The sequence below is a fragment of the Pelodiscus sinensis genome, chromosome 22 (genome assembly GCF_049634645.1).
Source record: "Pelodiscus sinensis isolate JC-2024 chromosome 22, ASM4963464v1, whole genome shotgun sequence".
In the NCBI taxonomy this organism is placed as follows: Eukaryota; Metazoa; Chordata; order Testudines; family Trionychidae; genus Pelodiscus; species Pelodiscus sinensis.
In genome coordinates this window covers 12,881,242-12,902,690 of record NC_134732.1, presented here as the reverse complement: position 1 = coordinate 12,902,690, position 21,449 = coordinate 12,881,242, and the positions used below count along the sequence as shown (strand labels likewise).

Sequence of the window (21,449 nt, the reverse complement as noted above, 5' to 3'; positions counted from 1 at the left end):
AAGAGCTTTCAGCAGGCACTAGCGACTCAAAGGAGTCAGAACAAAACCGTTATTTATTAATTGCAGTTTCCAATAGGTGTTAGAAGGCTTCCTTCCAACAGTGTTCCTTGTAAACTGGCTGCTGGGGGTTAGCAGAGTGCACATGGGTTGTGTGTTGCTAGTAGCGGTGCTCTTTTGCACATGCACCCCTGCACCTACAATATTTTGTCCTGCACATAGATGGAAGAAATCTGCACCCGTCTGGAAACGAGTAGAGGGAGCTGGGGTGTGTGATCTAACCCGGCCACAAGCTGAACAGGGAGACGGAGGTTGCTTGCAGGGCCGCAGGGTGGGCACCGAGGACACGTCGGGACACGCACGCGGAAGCTACGTCACGACCTGCTCCGCCGACGGTCTTACGGCACGTGGAGCAGGATGCTACGTCATGACGGCGATACTGAGTCATTGCCTAGCTAACCTGTCACCTACTGAGTAGCGATCTCGCGGGAGAGGGCGGGCCCTTTCGGTCACGTGACAGTGACGGCCTGTTTCCAACATGGCCGCCGCCAACCTCAACCCTGGCCAACGCCTCTGCCCTCAACCAAGATGGTGGTGCCGGAAGCGACTAGTCCGGAAGCGGAAGTGGCTGTGCGGGGTGAGGGTGGCGCCTGACAGGCCGGGCTGGGGCCTGGCGGAGGGGGCATGAAGCTGCTGCGGGGGCCGCTGGGGGCTGTTCTGGGCCTTGCGCTGCTGCTGAGCCCGGTGCAGACGGTGGAGCCCATCAGCCTGGGACTGGCGCTGTGCGGGGCTGCCGCCTCAGCGCTCACCGGCTTCATCTCCTACCCGCGCCTCTACTGCTACTTCAGGGAGTGCTGCCTCCAGCGGGAGGGGACCCGGGCGGGAGCAGGTAGGTGGGCTGGGGCGGGGCTGGCGGTTATGGGGTCAGTACGTGTTGGGGGCGCTTGGGGGCTGTCCCTGTTGGTGGGGTTCAGCTTGGGGGCTGCTTAGGCTGGGGAAGGGTCCGGCCTCTCGGAAGATGCCCGCTGAGAGAGGGAGTCGGAGCTGGGTCGTTGGCTCTCGTGCAGCAGACAGGAAGGCGGGGAGGGCAAGATTAGAGGGCGCATGCCGAGGGGGTGTAGGAGGCTACAACTAGAGGAGAGGGCTGATAGTTTTGGGGGGAGGGGACGCTGGGGAGATGAAAGAACGTGTGGCTGCTTCCAGACAGAAGGAGCGGGAGTAAAAGGGGAACCTGGTGGTATGAGTCCCTCCACAGGAAGAGGGATGGTGATTGGCAGCTGGATCCAGAGCATCCCATTCCAGGGTCTGCAGTCTCCACTATTCAAGAAAAACGTGCTGGTTCCATTCTAATCAGGATAGCTCTTTGATCCCCTGGCAGCTGCCCTGGGATGAGCAAAGTTTAGGCACCTTGGGATATCAGAGAGGCCACCATTCCAAAGCAGCCTAGAAACATTAAAACCTATCACCTTTTTTTCTTCTTCTCTGGTTGGTGTCTCCTTCATTCAGCACTTCAGGAGGATTTGGATAAGAAACTATTTGGTCAGCACCTTGTGAAGAAGGTGATTGTGAAAGCTGTGATTGGCTTCTTGAACAACACAAACCCCAAAAAACCTCTCACTCTCTCCTTACATGGATGGACTGGTACTGGCAAAAACTTTGTCAGTAAAATAATAGCAGAGAGTATCTACGAAGGAGGCCTGAACAGCAACTATGTCCATCAGTTTGTGTCCACTTTGCATTTTCCCCATGCACATAGCATTAGCCAGTACAAGGTAAGAGTGCATTTGGAGCTCGATGTATTTTAAGTGTGATTGTGTGGGTTATCTCTTTTGTTAGATTATCAAGATTATGGGATCAGTAGTACTAACGAGTGAAGGCTTTTTATCTGAAACAGTAAAACACAATGTGTGCTGAGTCTGAAGTGCAAATGTGGAAACCCTAATGCAGGGGTCTCAATCTCCCAACCCACAGGCTAGCCCCAGCAGGAGCAATTGTGCAATGTGGCACAAGATTCCCAATGGGCCGGGTGGTGGTGAGGTCTGTGTATTACAGGCCCCCAAATAGCCATGTTCCCTCCGATGGCACCCTGTCCCCTGAGGGTACGGCTTGGGGATCACTATGGGAACCTGATGCCGTGTGGTGGTAGTGGTCTCCTCAGATTTCCTGGGGCAGACAGGAGCATGACAGGGTGATGACAGGAAAGGGTAGGGTTTAAGGGCTGGTAACGGACAGCCCCCCTCCCTCAGCTTGCCAGGAATCTCAGGCCAGATTGCGCAATTGTTCCAGCCAGGGATGGTTCACAGGTTGGGAGTTTGAGACCTGCGCTCAAATGTCTAGGGACTGATTTTACCTGTACATTTTTAAAAAATTGTTTATGCAGCCTCTCATGTTACTGTTCAGAGGGAAAGGACATAGGAAGTCAGCATGGGACGTGGGTTCAGTTCTCTGCCCCAAATATCCCACCACAGGTTTTCCTGTGTATCTTTGGGCATGTGATTTAGTCTTTCCTTACCTCAGTTTCTCAACTGAAAAATGGGGCTAGGTGTACTTTGTCCCTCTCAGGGGTTTTTGTGAGCATGAATACATTAAAGAGTGAAATGCCAAGACATACCCGTGGCTACATTAATCAGGTACATATGTGAGTCAGCACAGTTTAGGGAAATCCCACTGCTTGTGTTCCTGAATTTGAATCCTGATTCTGCCACTAGGTTGTGTGAAAGAGTCTATTCTGCAGTCTGCAAAATGAGGATGAAACTTTTCTACATAATGAGTAGTATGCAGATTAGTGAACTTTGTACTGTGTTTTGAACTTAAACACAAAATGTATGCATATTGAAAACTTAAAAGAATGGAACGTTTTAGCTTTTAAAATGGAGAATTCTACTTTTTCTCTAGTTTATGTATTTCCCCTTGTAAAGGTTTCTATTATCCTGCCCCAAATGAGTCCTGAAAGCAGTGGTGAAAATGGATCTTTATGTTCTTTGGTCATGTAAAAAGAAAAACAGCATGTGAAATTCACTTAATGGACAGTGCGCAGTCTTCCCTACACTGCCTTTTCCATGTACAGGGACCAAATAATTGTGAGATTGGTAAAATGAGCTGAGTCACTGTTTTGTTTTATATCAACTGTCCTGTTCCTTTCCTTTCTCATTACTAATCTTAAACATAACTTTTAATACTGTAGTGGGTAAATACCTGAGCCATACAGGCATACCTCAACTTTACAATGTTTGACTTACAACAAATGGCACCTATGTTTCTGAATTGACACCACAATTCAATTTTATAATGCTTGGTCCTGCAAGGGAGTGGATTGTAGTTCTGAGTTATGATGTTTAGACTTATGACACAATTTTCAGGAATTGTCTGTGTCATAAATCTGAGGACTGCCTGTATAATGAAATATTTAAATAAGATTACCCCCTTCCTGAACAAGACTACACTTTTTAAACATTTAAAATCACCTGCAGTTAGATTACTTACCAGTGGTTAAAGCATAGGAATAGGAGTTATGATTCTGTGTTCTATACCTAGCTGTTCCAGTAATTTTTATGTTATTTTGGCTAAGTCACGTAATCACTCACTGACTCAACTAATGAATGTTGGAAAATGTTTTGAGTTCTAAGGATGGAATATGCTACTTGACTGCAGATTATTAGCACCAAAGAAAATAATTTTCCCCACTGGCATTCACTTTATCTTGCGAGGTAGGTTGTTGCTTCATATCCATATTTATTCACTGGCTTGAAATATAGTCTTTTTCATGGATACCTGCAGAGAGATTCCGGTTGTTAAGGTTATTTTAACAACCAGAATGCATTTCTGTTACTATGTTCCTTTTATCATTCTTTACAGCTGACCTTTTAACCAGATTTCAATCAAGAAATTCACACAATTTTAGGTGCACAATTGAAGTTACAGCTTTTGAATGAAAAGCAGCGATCTATACATTTCCCGTGTCTTCAAGGTGACACAGATGCAGTTGGAATATGCAATCTCCTTTATTTTTGTATAACATAGGACCAGTTGCAGTCCTGGATTCGAGGAAACGTGAGTGCCTGTGCCAGGTCAATCTTTATATTTGATGAAATGGATAAAATGCACGCAGGGCTCATTGATTCCATCAAACCGTTCTTGGACTATTATGAGCAGCTTGATGGGGTGTCCTATCGGAGAGCCATCTTCATCTTTCTCAGGTGAGGAGCATCGGTGAAATCCTTGCAATGCTGTAAACTGAATGCTCTGTGAAACCCATCCAGCTGAAATCCTTTCCCTCCATCACACAGCAATGCAGGGGCCGAAAAGATAACAGATGTGGCATTAGATTTCTGGAGAAGGGGAAGAAAAAGGGAAAACATGGAACTCAGAGACTTGGAAGCTTCATTGTCTGTGTCTGTCTTCAACAATAAGAATAGTGAGTAATTTTGATTGTTCCCATGGCTAAAAGTCCTTCTCTTTGAGTGGTTCAGCATCTTTCTGGTATTTGCCAACTGCCTCTTTGGAGAACATCTAAAGAAACAAATATTTGTTGTTATGGTCCCAGTGGTAATCATAGGTAGGATTGCCATAATATTCTACTCTTTACATAGTTTGACTCTTTAACAGACAACATGAAAAATTTAAGCAGGATTATTTTCAGGATCCATCTGTGGTACTGTGTCTGAGCAAGTACCATGTCCCTTCCTGAGAGTAGGTAGACTTCTTTGGCTCTTAATTGGAGGCTGCATGATAAATGTCACATCCTTCTCCTTCCTTGCCCTTCAGAATTGAAGGTGTAGATTGTCAGTTAATGTTCCTCCTAAATTATTATGCTGTAGCTGTGTAGTTACAAAGTTATTTTTAACAGTAGCTTAAAAATAAACCTTATAACAATGGACCCAAACTATTATAGCTCTCCAGCAGAGCAGTCTGCAGGATGACAAACTAAGAGATGCACTCGGTGACACTGGTATATTAAATGATGGATTTTGCATCTGTTGACTTGATTGTTCTTTTGAGCAGGCTTAGTGAGAGAGAGATGAACTGCTTTTACCATTGTGAAAGTGCACACAGGTTTATTTACAAAGAGACAGAGAAGTAAACAGAAATGGCAGGGCTGGCGTTGATGGTGAACAGGTATGGCAGCAGCAGTTCAGTGCAAACCCCAGTTTTCAGGCAGGGAGATACTATGGTATAGTGATGAAATATTCCGACTGATGCTGTTTGGTTGCTGATTTGAGGTGGAGAGTAATGGTGAAGGACATGAGACTGCACTGTAATTTATTAATATTGTATGTGACCTGGTTCTTGAGACATTTGCTGTGTTTACAGTATAGTATGGATAAGTAGATGGTTTTAAAAAAATCAAAACCAGGCTTTGTTCCAATTAAAAAAAAATAAATAAACCTATTTAAAATTAAATTTGTGTTTGTAACAACCTATTATAAGGCCTGAACTTGTAATCTGTTCATTTAAATTCAATAAAAAATGTGAAAGAGTACATGTTCGCTGTAAAATTTTAAAGAAAGTCAAATCCCTGTACTGGTAAAAGTCACTGGCCAAACCAGAGTTTGAGTGCTAAATCAGCTTTTGACAGCAGTAAGCTCCTCAGCAGATGCAGAAAGAATATTTTCTTTTTCATTTTATTTGACTAAGTTGGTTCAATGACTTAATTCATTTAAATATAAGAAACAGGAACATTTATTTTCCTCTTCCAGTTTGAGAGGATGAGACCTACTTGGTCTAAAATCCTGAAGGAGATGTGACATGAAATAAGCAGTTAAAAGAAATGCTGTCTGTGGTTAAAGAATTTAAGAGATCAGTTTTAAATGCAGAATAGTGATAGAAATGTAGCCGTGTTAGTCTGGGGTAGTTGAAGCAAAATGCAGGACAATGTAGCACTTTAAAGACTGACCATCTTGTTAGTCTTTAAAGTGCTACATTGTCCTGCATTTTGTTTTAAATGCAAACATTGATAAACTTTTTGACACATTACTAAGTCTTTTATCATTCACCATTTTTGACACAGTAAAATATAAATTAAGTGATATAATTGCTTAAATGTATAGAAGTTATAGCACTTTCTCTTAATTAGCTTCCCACCACTCAAAACCACCATATTTAATGTCAAGGCTGTACGTAAAGGTTTTAATGCAAAACTCCATTAAAATTGATTATTTAAATCAAGATTTCATGCTTGCTGCTTTACATTCTGATTAAAATTTGGTTTTTAAATTCCTTTGATTTAAATCTACTCGGCTGTATTGGGTTAAATTTTGGAATACTTATTATATCCTTTTTTTATTTAATTTAACAGCAGGCTATTGAGAAATAAAAACATGCCCTCCTAAAAACTTGAAGAGGGCTAAGAGAAAATACCTGAGATATTAACTGTGAAGAACCTGCTTCCTTGGTTCCACACAGATTACAGAGTTTGTTTTGCCCAGCCTGGGAATCAAATTGACAAGTTAGAAGACTCTCTGGTCAGGCAGTTGTTTGGGAGCTGATTGTGGGGAACAGACTGAAACACTCATAAACCCTGCTGGAAGGTCTGAAGCAGTAATGCCTCCCTAAGCTTCCAAGACAGGGGGATGGTAAGATAAGCATGTGCGTAGCCCTTTTGTTACTTTAAAATCCTCTGTTATGTTATGGTTTTTACTCCTACTGGCAAGATCAAGCAATGCTTTTGTTTATGGTCACTGTATTTACTGCCTCTAATGGCCTCCCAAAGGGAAGAACTTCAGGTACTTAAACCCTATTAGACATGTTAGGGCTGATCCACCAGATACTGTAGCCAGGACCCAGTCTAAAAGTGGGAGAAGTGGAGGATTCTATCCCAGGACAGTTAAAGGTTTGGAGACTAACAGCTGAGGCACTGCACACACAAACTAGAGAGGAGGCAGAGGTGCCACTAGATCTGTGGCCTTGACATACAGTAACAGGGCTGTGTGAGATGTTTTCTTGGTCCATCTTGCTTGGCTTAAGGTGAAGCCACTTTCCTACCATGGCAATGCGTGACCTTATAGAAATAGAGGTGATTGTGGTAAAAATAAAAACCAAGAGTAAACCACTGTAGGGTGGGTTGCAGGGAGTTGCGATAAATGTATGCCCATCCCCAGTAGCTGTCAATCTCCACCTAAGATGCACTAACCAACAATATTTGTTTGCAGGCGGCTTTTGGCACAGCAGCTTGATCGACAGAAACCTCATTGATTATTTTGTCCCCTTTTTGCCTTTGGAATACAAACACGTGAAAATGTGTATCAGGGTTGAACTTGAATCACGTGGCTACGTGGTGGATGAAGAAATCATAACCAAAGTGGCTGATGAGATGACCTATTTCCCCAAGGACGAGAAAATTTACTCTGATAAAGGATGCAAAACTGTATTCACCAAGTTGGATTTTTATTATGACTTATAATGTTTTACAATGCTGTGATCTGCAAAGGAAAAAATGAACCACATCACACAGTGAAGAAACCGAAATATTTCACTGTCAAGCACTTTTTTAAAAAAGGGAACATTATCGTTTAATTGGTGGTGTAAATAACTGGCAATACACTGGGGGAGCCTTGTAATAGTCGTATCTTCAAAAGATGTCTTTCCTGTTCCATGAAGTTAGGAAGGAACAGTGCATGGAGCAGTCACCTCTTCGAGAGCATTGTCGAACAGCGCCTATGATTATCTCAAATCACGACTTGGTTGATTGTTACAGTTTGTTCAGTGGAACACTCACATGTATATTAGACCTGCAGTTTTGATCTGGTTTTAATTAAATTTTAATTTGTAGAAATGGTTTCTAGATGGTACAGAATATTTTAATCAAGGCCTTTGTATCTTGCAACCCATTCCTAGGAGTTGTGGGTGGGGTATTTTCCAATTGTGTTTTGAAAAAAGGATATGCAGGGTGGGGTTTCCCCCCCTTAAAACAACCATCTTTAGTGCTTCCAGCTCTATTGGAACCATTGTGAGAGAGAGTGTCAATATGTCCTCTTACAGAACATTATAAGGTGCCATTCTTATAAAAGCCAGGCTGTAAACAATCTCTTCTGCTGCCAAACTGCATTAGCCATGTGGACTCCATCTCTGATAGGAGTAGGTCAATATATGAAACAAAGCTGAGCAAAAAAAGGAACTGCAGTTGTACTGCATTCCTGTAATGGCGTTAGTTCCTCCTTTGGCTGTTTGCTGTAAAGTGGAGAGTTGGCACGTGGCCTGCTTTCCTTTTCCTTCTTTGCTGTAATGAAGAATAAGGTTGTTCACTAAATCCAGGGATGGTTCTTGGTTGGAGTGTCCATTTCGTAGAATCAGAGAAAGGCGAAGGCAGAACCTGGTACGTCCATGGGCTGGTTGTAAGATTTTCTTTTGTTGCAAATATTTCTAAATGCAGAAAATAGCAGCTTGGGTAACTTTTCACCCACTGTCAAACTGTGAGATTTCATTTTGATCCTAGCCTTAAAAACACTGCTGTGTGAAAAGAGATGAAGACAGCTTCAAAACTACCTGGAAAAATATTTAATTACAGTAATCCATCAACTAAAGTTATTACACCCCATCTGCCAGTTTTATTTATAAATGCCAGCACTGTACCTTTTCACTCCCGTTTCTAGCTCTTACAATTTGAAAGTAAGATTTTTATAATTCCCTCAATAAAAGATCTCACCAGTAAAATTTGTATATGCTACCTCTTGCTTTGCATTATTGAAGGGACTGCCTCATTGTTACTTTTGTATGTACATTTACCATCTTACCACACTTCTGCCTATGGATAGTCTGCTGTGCTTGAATACAAACGTTCATGTTCACCTTTTGCAATTAGGATACAAAAGGGTGTGGCAGTGGAGGGGAGATGTGGGTCTTCATCTGTTGCTGAAAAAGATTAGCTAAATTATGGTTTGCAGTGTGACTCAATGAGTAGTTAGTACAGACTAGGGATGTAATAGTATACTTGATTAATTGATAAACAAAAGCTTAAGTTAATACTATAGACTACATGCATTTCTCCCCCTCCCCCTGCAGTACATTTTTTTTAGCAGGCTGGACAGCAGCATGGCTCAGTGCCAGCTTGCACCAGTCCAGGACCTACCCCTGCTGCAGTTCTGCATTTAAAGTGTATAGGAGCCAGGCAACCCGGCTCAGTTCCAGCCCACACAGGGTCTGGAAGCTCCAGACACCACCCTCTTCTCAAGCAGGGGCTGCTGCCACCTTGTACTGCTGCCTCTGTATCTGAGGCAACAGCATGGGGTGACAGGCAGCTGGTCTGTGAGGGGAGCTGGTTTTTAAACTGGCTTTCTTCGTGGACTAGCTCCTCCCTGGCAGGGGGCTCCTCAAGAGTGGGGCTAGATTGCACTGGGTCCCAGCCACACCCCAGGAGCCTACAGAATAGTCGAGTAACTGATAAGAATTCATGAGGTTAATCAACTGTTCATTTAACCAGTATTTGACATCCCTAGTGCAGACTGCTTAAGAGTGTGCATTAACTTTCTAAAGTTGTGCTAGTGCAAATCAGGCTCTTGGCTCCTTGTAACAGGAACAGTCTTCCACATTCTGTAGTCTCGACAGTATTCTAAAAGTGCTTAAAAACAGACAATTTGTCCTGTAAGTGGAGTAGATGAAACCCCTTACTTTGTTTACCCATGTCTTGCTGTCACAGATGTGACTGACTAGTTACAGTAAGTGATGGTATCTTTGGCTATGCTCCAGTTTGCTACCATGCAGACTCAGGGCCTATGTCTACACTGGTGGCTTCTTGCACAAGAAAACGCTGATGGCCATTTTAGCCCTAGGGCTTTCTTGCGCAAGAAATCCCTGCCCAGCGTCCACACTGCCCTCTTGTGCAAGAGCTCCTGGGCAAGAGGGCTTACACTTGTTAAAAAAGAGCGTAGCTCTTGTGCAAGTAGCCCTCTCATACCACGCTGTAAATTTCTTTGCGCAAGAGCGGGTGGGCAGTGTGGATGCTCTGCAGATTCTTGTGCAAGAACGGCCATACTTGTGCAAGAAGCCACAAGTGTAGACTTAGCCAGGGAGTGAAGGACAACTGGCCCTGGGACTGCAGTGGACACTACCTAGTTTGCATTAATGTAATCCTCTTCAAACAGTACTGTTTATGCAAAGCAGGTACCTTTTAGTTCATTCTAGCAGTGGCCATGTGGGACAGTTGAAATGCAGCACTTTGGTGTGCACTGCTCTTTGCACCTCTACAAAAAAATGGAGCAGCAGGACTCTAGTCTTCCTTGTTATATTTGGACAATGTAATTGACTTTAAACCGGTAAGCTCAGAGATTCCCTTTAACCTTCATTTCAAACTCAGCAGGAGCCTGAGTTTAAGACTTGCAGTGCACAGCAGCTGGAATAAGTGTGTAGTGCTCCAGTCATCATTTGCTGGCTTCTCTAAAGTACATGAATTATGAGGATTATATTCTACAAGCTTTATAGTGACATGATGCAACTTGTGGGGGGGAGGGAGGAGAAAACAGGAAACTTTGATTGTCCCTGGTGGCTTGAAGAAATACTGCTCTTGTTTATATTAGTCTCCTGAACCTCCCAAGTTCAACAGTGGATCAGAGCATAAAGTAACTCTGCCAAGTAACACTTTGCACTCCATCCATTAGTGAACTCAAAGCACTTATTACAATTAGATTCCTACCCTGTGAGTGCTGGAGGGGGGAGAAGGAAAGCATTAGCCCTGTATTGCCTATGGCACTAATTTCCAGATTTCCCACGAATGATTGGATGTTTCTACTAGTCTGGTATTTTAACCACCTTGCTGGCTAGCTGCTGTGGTGTTTAAATTCCAGCAGCTGAACTCCAGGGGCACTACCTGTACTCACCCTGTAAGTAGTGTTCCCTATAAGCAGCTCAATTGTGTGGCGGCTCAGATGAGATTCCACTGCTGCCCAGATGATTAGTTGAGCGCCCTCAGCTAGGTTTGTGTTTCTCCTGCCGGTGGTGCACATTCACACATGCCATAATGCACATAAACATTCTGTACATGGATGGAAAAGATTAGAGGGAAAAACTGCTTGTTGGAAAAAGGGCTGAGACACAAGAGATCAAGTGACCTGGTCAGGTCAGAGTGGTGCTAAAGGGATGTGGCAAGTTACATTTCTACCACTGGTATCAGAAAAAAAAATTGTAAGAATGCTTAAGAGTTGCCATAAGAAGAGTAAATTTCCAGCCACTCTTTTGCAGTGGAGCCAGAGATAAAAATGCAACCCTCTTGGTTAAACCTCCACCCCAGGTCCATCACCTGAAAAAGACTTCTCTCCTGAATGGCATCTTTAGAAGCTTTATTGATATGAAGTATGGCATGCTGCTGTATTAATAAAAAGCTACAGGGAAATCTCTTATCCTTATTTATAATGATACTTTATTTACCTTGGGAAGGAGCAGGCAAGTCAGTTATTAAGATGGCCTGATTTAATCAGAATAAAGCTGAGTGGAAGGCACATCATACCCCAGCATGAATGCCTAGGAACAAAGCAGTAGCAAGCTATTGTCTACCAGCTGGCAGTTAAATAAGTCAAAGGCAGTTGAAGGATGAAAAACATTTATTGCAGCTATGACAGGTTTTAAAACTGCATGGGAAGCTTACATTCAGAACATCCAAGTTAGAAGAGCAATCATACACTTGTGAGTGCAACATTTGAGATCCTTTGAGTAAGAGTTAGCCATAAAGGCAAAACATCACATCAAAACAACAGTCCAATGTCCCAAGGTTGACGGTTAGTTTTCACTTCAAGGGATTGCATCAGAGCAAACAGTTTGTCATGGTTATGACAGACTGCACACAGGGTTATAAAAAAAATTGTAACAGATTCCTTCAATTTCACAGGTTAACATGAACATCTAAAGCTTTCTTGCTGGTAGTTTGAACAAAAACTGGCTTGATTTGAGACACCATCTTAAAAAGTATCAATATATAAGAGGGAGTTAATTCAGCAACTACATTATAAAATAATCAATTTCCTCCCATGCATATTAGCTCCACTACATACTAGCTATCTTGTCCTCCATTTATAAAGGCACTTCCATTTCACATCACGTCTGGCTGAGTGCAAGGGAGAGGAAGAGTTAGGAAGTTGAGTCTTTGGTGTGTAAGATGTGATACTAAAATTCCACCCTTACTAGATGGATGAAAGTTAATCCTCTTCCAGCTTCCTAATCCTGCTGGTTCTCATTTCACCTTGCTGCTGGGAACAAGGTGTTTCACCCTGACCATGGCAGACACAGGTTTTCATTAATTTTACAATGTTAGTTAAAAAAATATTAAAAATACAATAGGAATGGGGGAAGGTAACTCTTTGACCATATTTCCCATCCTCCCTAGTGCTGAAGAAAAAGATTTTATACTTCCATTGTAACTAGTATAAAATAGTATAAAAATAGACTTCAAAATCATTTCTACAACAAGGCAATATTCAAGCAAAGTGTATGTCTAGGGAAGGGCAGGGGGTGTTGCCCAGAGCTGGATTAGACATTCCCTCCAAGCCACAGCTGTATAACACCTTGTCGATACTGACCTGACAAGTTGTAACAGTCAAATCCTCATGAACCTTTCCCCACTGAAAGACAAGACACTTGCCTAAGGCGCTGTAACAATCAAACTGCTGGTGCACAGTTTCCCCCATTGAAAGGGACATTGGCAGCAAAGCTTACAGCCACTTGGACTCCCTTGGATTCAAAAATTTCATTGGAAGGGAAAGTATGGAGAGTCTTCTCAATAGGGACTGGGGGGGGAGCAACTAATTTATCCCGTACCCCCGCTCTCCTTGAGTTCACCATAATGTTCCACAGGGAAGCATGAAGATAGCTTAGAGTCAGAAATGAACCAAGATCCTGCCCTTCCATCCCTAGAAAGCTGACTCTCTGAGCACAACACTACCAACTCTCTCCAGAGTCTTTCCAGCACAGTGGCATTTGAACTAGCAAAGTATCAAGGGCTCACCCTTGCTGTCTCATAGATGCTGGACACGCCATCTGAAGTCAGGGCCAAAACTCCCATTCATTTCAATGGGAATAGGACTGGTCCTTTTATATGCTAGGAAGGGATTGTGGACAAATGGAAGGGTTCCTTCCTTTTACTCCCATCCTCTAGCTGAGAGGGTAGAGAGGATGGAATTTTTAACAGTCTCAGCTGTTAAATACAATGCAGTGAAGGCTGCATCCAATGCTGAGTGTTATGCTCAAAGATTTCCAGAGACTAACCCCAGATTAGAAAATGCAACACGTAGTTACAGATAGCTTAAGGAAGAGCAGTGAGATTTACAAAAAAGAAAATAAAATCAGTCATTCCGAGGATCCCTGCCACATGTCCCAAAATATTAAAAAGTGCAAAGACACAGACTTCCAAAATGCTATTAAAAGTGCTTCGGTGAGGTAAAAGCATCAAGTTCCTTGCTCCACCTCAGTTTCATGCAGCTCACAGCTATCTCTCCCAAGAGAAAAACAGCCTGTCCTGCACCATCTTGCAGCCTTTATCGGAGTAGATTTTCTCATCTTTTGGGAAGTAGGTCATCTCATTGGCCACCTTATCCACAAATGCCTCGTCAATTTCCTTGCCCTGAGACTGGATTTCTGCTTTGATGCACATCTTCACGTGCTTGTACTCCAGTGGCAAGAAGGGGACAAAGTAATCAATGAGGTTTCTGTCGATCAAACTGCTGTGCCACAAGCCACCTAGAAAACATCAGTGCTTAAGTGGTCAGGGAGAACAATTGCAACCTCTTAGTGACAGTTCTGTCCTCCATTGTCAATAAGGCTATGTCTAGACTATGTGCTATTTTTGAAAGAGGATATGCAAATTCCTTGAAAGTAGTCTGTACGCGTTTTTTTGGGGGGGGAAAACCCCTTTTTCGGAAAGAAACTGCTCTTTAAAAAATGAGGTTTACACTTTTTTTCCGAAAAAGGAGGTTCCCCCCTCCAAAAAATGCGTCCAGACTACTCCGCGATTGAAGAATATAAGCAAATTCCTTTTGAAAATAGTATGTAGTTTAAATGTACCCTTAATGTTTGGTTCTTGTTATCGCAACTTTACTATACAACAGATGAACGGCCCTTTCACACTCCCAAACATGAAGGGCCCATGCGTTGCACCCAGATCAGCAATGGCTGCAAGTGGGCCCCCTAGGCTAGCGAGTGGGCCGCATTAGTGGCCCTCCATCTTAGTGGGATAGGAGATTGGGATAACCAAAACGGTCTCCCAGGCTAGGGTAAATTTTGCTAACTGTGCTTGCATACCTAGAATTTGTGGGGTGTGCCGACTGAACCCGAGCAGTGCTTTGATTGGCTGCAGAGGGAGCACACGGCTCTCAGTCAGTGTTGTGTACAATCAGTGTGCACCTCACATCATGTGACCTGGCTTTACGTGCGTGTCACTTTAGTACTACTGGTAGGAAAAAAACCCTACATGAATGGAAACCAGCAGAATCTGGCAGCTATGCACATGGGCAATGATAAACAAGATGTCTTGGTGGGCTACGTGTAGAACCCCATGGGCCGCATACAGCCCTGGCCTACATTCTTGTACCACTAGGGACATTATCTAAGATTTAGACTTTGATTAATATTTGTCACTTATAATGGCACTTGCTTGCACCAGGCATAAAGCATGAATTTTCTGTACACAGTTCTGCCAGCACAAGTCAATCTTGATCTGCAGCACCCTCTGCTGGTCCAGTCTCTGCCCTGTGCTGAGGTCTTTATCAAGCAGGCAGCTGTCTACTAAAAACTAGACTGGGATCATCTAACATCATTTTCATTGGGAACGGAGTTAGGTTATACACCCAGGTCAATCCACAGAGGTGACTGGTTAATGCATTAATAGTCTCCTGACCCCAAAACCATTGTGCATAATTTCTCCCCAAAATAAACAATCCATTGTGGGAGGGTTTGATCCAGAGAACCGCAGAGTGTCTCCTTAAATGTGCCAAGCACCCAGCAAAATCAATGAATTGCCATGCTCAGGATCTGGCAGTAGCCAGGTGTAAGTGAGTGCAAGTGCTTGAACAACAATATTACATGGTACGAAGAGAGAAGTTGGAACAACACCCACCAAGCAAGGATCTTCTGTGTTTATAAATTAAAAGAAATGCCTACTCATTAGGAAAGTAACTCACTATTCTTATTATTGAAGACTGCTACTGATAACACAGGCTCCAGGTCTTTCAGCTGAATCTGCTCCCTGTCTTTTCCACTCCTCCAGAAGTCCAGAGTCACTTTATTAATTAAATCCCCACCTGCATTACTGTTAATGAGAGAAAGTTTAGTACAGATTCTAAATAGGAAGAATTCAGCATCTCTTTCTCTAGGAGAAAAAAAACAGCAGGCAAATGATCTGGTAGCACTTTAAAGACTAACAAAACCTGTAGATGGTATCATGAGCTTTCGTGGGCACAGCTCATTTAACACTTGTCTGCACAGAATAAAAACACTAAATCAAAGCCTAAATTCCACTTTGTCCCTACTGTGCTGGCCCTGAGCCACAATATCTCTTGCTCAGAAATGGCTACATAGCTCCCTCTCAAAAGGGATCAGCAGGTAGGCATATGCGATGAGCCCTCTGCGTGATGCAAAGCTCGTGGTGAAGTACGATACTGTGCACCGTTCCCAGCACATGGAACGAGGAACAGATTCAGGATCTGCGTTCCAATCTGCTGTAAGGCAGCATGCTGCTACTAGACTAGACTACCAGAACAACCCACTTTAACATGTTACTTGCTACAGTCCTTGCTGGATGGAGTCAATTGCTCAACTGTACCATAGGCCTTGCAATGCAGCCAGCCAGCACTGCTGATAGAGAGGCAGGGAAAACAGCGCATTGGGGACAGTTGCCTCAAGGCCCAACAATTCAAAGGGGCCTAGGACACCCAGCTGCCACTGCTACTACTGCAGAAGCTAAAGTGCATGGCCCTTTAAATCACCACCAGAGCGCTGTGCCACATGCTCCAGGCAGCTCTGAGGGCTGGGAGAGGGGAGGTGGAGAGGGGAAGCATCAGGCTCAGGGCAGCCCTGCCCCTTCTTGGAACATGGAACCACACCCCTGTAGGCAACTTATGGACATTCTTTAGCTCAAACAGCACATGCTTTTTGAATACAAGAATCTGGGTTTTGTCCCTACTGATGCCTGCAAGCTCTGAGTGGCCAACACACATACCACAGACACAGCGAAGGCCCAGCTGAGCCCAGATTTGCCATAGTAGACAGACCACAAACCTGAGAAAGATAAAGATGGCTCTTCGATAGGACACCCCATCAATCTGCTCATAATAGTCTAAGAATGGCTTGATGGCATCAATGAGGCCAGGGTGCAATTTATCCATTTCGTCAAATATGAACACAGACCTGGCACAGGCACTCACGTTACCCCGAATCCACTTATGCAACTGGTCCTGGAACAAAGGAGAAATGCACATTAAAAGACTAGGTCTCACTGATAAGAGAGCACAAAAAACACCTGGCAGGGGGTGTGAGTAATCATAGAATTATAGGACTTCTAGACACTTGAGACATCGTCCAGTCCCATGCACTCTAGGATGTTAAATTTTGAGTAACTGACTAATCAAATAGTCAATGTTTTGCATTGACTATTAAATTAGTTGATAGGGCACCTCTGCCTTTGAAGCGTAGCAACAGGCCTAGGGCTGTTACTACACTTTAAAGGTGAAAGCGCCACCTGCAGTCCGGGGCCAGCTGGGGACTCCCCTGCTGACTCCAGGCAGTGCTGCCGCTTTGAAACACTGTAGGGAGCCCAGCCTCAGGCTACATGTGGCATTTCAAAGCAGCAGGGCCGCATGGAATCCAGGATCAGTGGGGAGTCCCCAGCTGGCCTCGGACTGTATGCAGTGTTTCAAAGCAGCAGCATCACGTGAAGCCCAGGGTCTGGCCCCAGGCTGCACGCAGTACTGCTGCTTTGAAGTACCCCCTTCTCTTCCCCCCTTGCTGCCTCTTTCTGATAGGGGGAGTGACTAGTTGACTAGCCTGTCGACTATCCGATAAGCATTTGCTTATCAGGCAGTCAACTAGTCGTTCACATCCCTAGTGCACTCATGGTAGGACTTAGTATTATGTAGACCAACAATCCATTAGATACCGGGATTATCTCCTGCTTCTTGAAGGGAGGAAAGACCACTGCCTTCACTTTAGCAAACATGCTGATAGAATGTGACTCCTGTTGCAGTTATTTAAAGAGAATTGCCATAAAGCAAATAATTTCCAATTTCTGTTGAACAGTCAAAGCACAACTAGGGCTACAGGGGAAAGGAAGACATTTCTTCTACAGTATAGTACTACTTCTACCCTCCTCTTGACTGACAGACAGACAGACAACCAACCAAAACAAACAATAAATATAACCAAAACTAATTCCTGATGGACCTTTGTGAGTCAGAGGTTACTGGTAGGGTGTCCTGATAGATATCCTACTCCATTCAATAATGATAAATGTTCAGCTGTGTGCATGTGCTTCTCCCCTAGCTCTGCGCAGGTAGCCAGGACAGCAGGCTCCGAGAGAACCCCCAAAGACCACAAACCAGATAAACATCAAAGGCATGGGCTTATGTTTCAAGCCCTCATCTTACTACAGTCTTCAGTTTTTAACATTTAAAAATGCTTTGAGTTCGTAACCTTCAGGCTGTGACCATCCTTTTCAAGAAAATTGCAGGGAATAAACAAGGTGATCAGCATCCGTCACTTACAAGTCTCTGAAATTACTGTTCTTTATAGTCACCTCATTTAGCTTGAACTGACAACATTTCATAACAGCCTACCTTATAAAAAGTAACATGAAAAAGTAACACCAGGAGGAAGTAAGAAAAAAAACAGTAAGAGGAAGTAACTTTTAATTGCCAACTTTGAGGAACACTGAAAAGCAAGACTAAACAGATTTATCTGTTTCACTTTCCATTTCTTAGCCTTTAAGTCATTGCTGTTATGTTTCAGGTTCTAGTAGGGATGTAAAATCCCATTTAAAATGTTAACCCGTTAATTAAACTATATGTTAACTGCTCACCCTAGTGGGCCCTGCCAGGCTGCTCTGTCTGGGCTGGGCACCAATTACCAGGTGATACTTACCAGGAAGTGGTTAAGGGTGATGCTCACAGGTTAACTGGTTACCCATTTACATCCCTAGTCTCTAGCACTGCAGGGGGATATTTAGATTCCACCTCCCTAAACTTGTCAGTGAATGTTTGAAAATACAAAGAAACACTAGGTGGGTACAAGAGTTTGTTATTTTAGATTTTAGAGACCCATGGATTTGTATACTAAGAACCATCTAATTTCACAGTGCAGTTTTAATTATTAATATTTACTGATACAACCAAGGTGAAGTTAAAATTTGCTCTCTTACCTTATACAGGCTAACCTGATGTGCATGTGGGAAGTGTAGTGTGGCTATAAAGAGATGAACAAATTTGCTCTTCTGTCCTGCTTTGTGAATGTTCTTTGCGATGATTTGGCTGACAAAGTTTTTACCTGTGCCTCCCCAGCCGTGTAGGGAGAGAACAAGTGGCTTTTTGGGATTAGGGTTGTTGCTGAATCCAGTCACTGCTTTCAGGATCACATCCTTGGCAAGGTGCTGGCCAAAGAGCTTATTATTCAGATCCTCCTTCAGTGCTGAAGAGTCCCAGGAGAAAAGGAAAGAAGGGAGGTCATGTTAGAAGAACAAGGACTTCCAAAAGCGATTTGCAAATGGAATAGGATCCTGAATCCCATTTCCCTCTCGGAAACAAAAAACAGGACTGTGTAGCACATTAAAGACTAACAAAATGATTTAATAGGTGATAAGTTTTCGTGGGCCAGACCCATTTCCTCAAATCAAACGGTGGAAGAAAATTGTCACAACCACATATACCAAAGGATACAATCCTGGTTTTTGTTTCAGCTGCACCAGACTAACACGGCTACATTTCCCTCCCTGAGCAGTCTACAATCCTTACCTCTGCCTAGAAAACAGGGGGGAGGGGGACTCAGTCACTGCACTAGGAAGACAGAGCCCAAGAATAACTCTTGGCACTTGCATCCAAGGATCGCAAAGCGCTCTAAGCCCGCAAATGAAATGCGGCTCCCAGAACGCCCGGGTGAGGCGCCCTGAGGTGTCAGCCCCACGTCCCAGGTGAGGAAAGGGGGCAGAGAAGGGGAGTGCCTGTCTCAAAGTCCCTTCTCCCTCTGGGTCAGCGCTGAGCTGCTGGGCCAGTCTCCCTTCGGTGACGCGTGGTGCATGGCCCCAAATGTTCATCGCTAAGTGGGGCGGCCCCATTGCACCCGCCCCCCAGAGGCCCCTGTCCCCAGCCTGCAGCCAGAGCCGCCCCGGCGCCGCGCGGGGTCCGCCCCGGTTCCGTTGGGCCGGGCCCGGTACCGGTGGCGTTGGGCCGCTCCGCCTCCCCGGGGCAGCACTCCACGAAGCCGCAGTAGAAGCTGGGGTAGGAGAAATAGCCGGTGAGCGCCGAGGCCGCCCCTATGGCGATGCCCAGGCTGATGGGCTCCAGCGCGGCCGAGCCCGGCGCCAGCAGCGAGAGCAGCCCCAGCAGCAGCTGCATGGTGCCTTGTCCGGGCCGGCCCGCCGTGCCGCTAGCCGATTCGAAACTACCACTCCCGGCGGCCCCTGCGCGGCGCCCAGCACTTCCGTTCCGCCGCCATCTTTGTGAGGGGGAGCGCTTGGATTCCCCGAGCTTGAGAACGGGGCAGGGAGCGTTGGGAACACACATACTTCCGCCCCGCACGCACACATTCCCGCCATCTTTGTGAGGGGCGGATGCAGGAACGCAGCGTGGGGAAAGGACACGTTTTCGGTCCCAGCCCAAGTCTAACTGCCGCAGGGCGCTTGCTTCGAGAGCCTGGCTCTCCTTGCTGGTTTCCTCCTCCTCCCCGGCTGGAGGGGATGCCCATAAGAGCCTGTTTCCCTCACCTTGCTGGAGGCACCCTAGGCTGCAAGCTCCTATGGCTGCAAGAGATGGGTTGCAAATCTTATCATGCTAGCAAAAATAGTCTCACCTCCTGATTCAGGTGGCCAGACGCCCTGATTTTCTAGAGACAGTCCTGATATTAGGGGCTTTTGTTCAAAACAAACAAAAGGAAATTTTTCTTCATTCAGTGCACAGTCAACCTGTGGAACTCCTTGCCAGAGGATGTGGTGAAGGCTAGGACTTTAACAGGGTTCAAAAACGAACTAGATAGATTCATGGAGGTTAGGTTCATCAATGGCTATTAGCCAGGATGAGTAGGAATGGTGCCCCTAGCATCTGTAAATGGGTGACAGGAGAGGGATCATGTGAGGATTACCTGTTGTGTTCCCTCCCTCTGGGGCATCTGGTATTGACTAGTGTTGGCAGACAGGATACTGGTCTAGATGGAGCTTTGGTCTGACACAGTATGGCCATTCTTATTATTTAGGTTCCTGTAGTGTTGCCTCCATCCCATCCCGATTTTTCACACTTGCTAAATGGTCGTCCTACCAAGCATGAAACATGATTGTGTTAATGTTTTCCTCCCAGTCCCCATTCTTTCACAAAGGCTCCCATGGAACAAGCTCTGCCGGTGACAGAGTCTCACCCGTTCTCTGATTCTACAAGTGTTCTCCTCCATTATATATCAAGGCCAAGAAGATACCTTCCTTTTCATGTAAAGTGTCAGTGCCAATATCTTTCCTCTTGTATTGGAATAGTTTGAACCTGTCTGAATAGTGCTACTCGTATTTGTTTATCATTGAAGTTTGAAAGCTACTCTCCTACAGAGGCAGAGTGCAGTGTGCCAACACTCACAGTTGAGAGGTAAATCATTGAAGACTATTACAAAAGAGAGTAAACAGTGAGCAAGCCATGGGTAAATACACAGGGGACTGCTCAACAGCACTAAATCCGACCACCACAAGGAAAAACATTTTATAAGAACATAAGAACAGCCATACTGGGTCAGACCAAAGGTCCATATAGCCCAGTAGCCTGTCTGCTGACAGTGGCCAGCACCAGGTGCCCCAGAGAGGGTGGACTGAAGACAATGATCAAGCGATTTGTCCCCTGCCATCCTTCTCCAGCCTCTGACAAACAGAGGCCAGGGACACCATTTTATCCTCTGCCTTTTATGGACCTAACCTCCATGAAATTATCTAGCTTCTCTTTAAACTCTGTTATAGTCCTAGCCTTCACAGCCTCCTCTGGCAAGGAGTTCCACAGGTTGACTACATGCTGTGTGAAGAAGAACTTTCGCTTATTAGTTTTAAACCTTCTATCCATTAATTTCATTTGGTGTCCTCTAGTTCTTCTATTCTGGGAACTAATAAATAACTTTTCTTTATCCGCCCTCTCCACACCACTCATGGTTTTATATACCTCTATCATATCCCTCCTCAATCTCCTCTTTTCTAAATTGAAGAGTCCCAGTCTCTTTAACCTCTCTTCATATAGGACCCATTCCAAACCCCTAATCATTTTACTTGCCCTTTTCCGAACCCTTTCCAAGGCCAAAATATCTTTTTTGAG

General features: G+C 44.5%; 2 protein-coding genes and 1 long non-coding RNA gene across 4 annotated transcripts in view; 2 read left to right on the top strand and 1 right to left on the bottom strand.

The window, feature by feature from the left end:
• The first annotated feature begins 614 nt into the window (after positions 1-614).
• Positions 615-8,652, top strand: LOC102450426 (torsin-1A-like). Of its 2 annotated transcripts, none has more exons than XM_075905257.1 (5): positions 615-886; positions 1,504-1,769; positions 4,018-4,193; positions 4,284-4,411; positions 6,400-7,139. In XM_075905257.1, the coding sequence occupies exons 1-5, from the start codon at positions 682-684 to the stop codon at positions 6,480-6,482; spliced, it is 858 nt and encodes a 285-aa protein (XP_075761372.1). In that variant the 5' UTR covers positions 615-681; the 3' UTR covers positions 6,483-7,139. The 2 variants fall into 2 exon arrangements, with proteins under 2 accessions (XP_075761372.1, XP_006128401.2); XM_006128339.4 differs by lacking the exon at positions 6,400-7,139 and adding an exon at positions 7,146-8,652 and having other exon boundaries at positions 618-886.
• Positions 8,653-11,507: 2,855 nt separating this feature from the next.
• Positions 11,508-19,561, bottom strand: LOC102460841 (torsin-1A). The gene is made up of 5 exons (XM_006128392.4): positions 19,331-19,561; positions 18,323-18,588; positions 16,189-16,364; positions 15,093-15,220; positions 11,508-13,653 (listed from the first exon to the last, which is right to left on the bottom strand). The coding sequence occupies exons 1-5, from the start codon at positions 19,509-19,511 to the stop codon at positions 13,403-13,405; spliced, it is 1,002 nt and encodes a 333-aa protein (XP_006128454.2). The 5' UTR covers positions 19,512-19,561; the 3' UTR covers positions 11,508-13,402.
• LOC142819309 (uncharacterized) overlaps positions 18,583-21,449 on the top strand; it is a 46,004-nt gene continuing 43,137 nt past the window's right edge. Inside the window, exon 1 of the long non-coding RNA XR_012897164.1 lies at positions 18,583-19,087. This is a non-coding gene — a long non-coding RNA (uncharacterized LOC142819309). The remainder of the gene's footprint in view (positions 19,088-21,449) is intronic.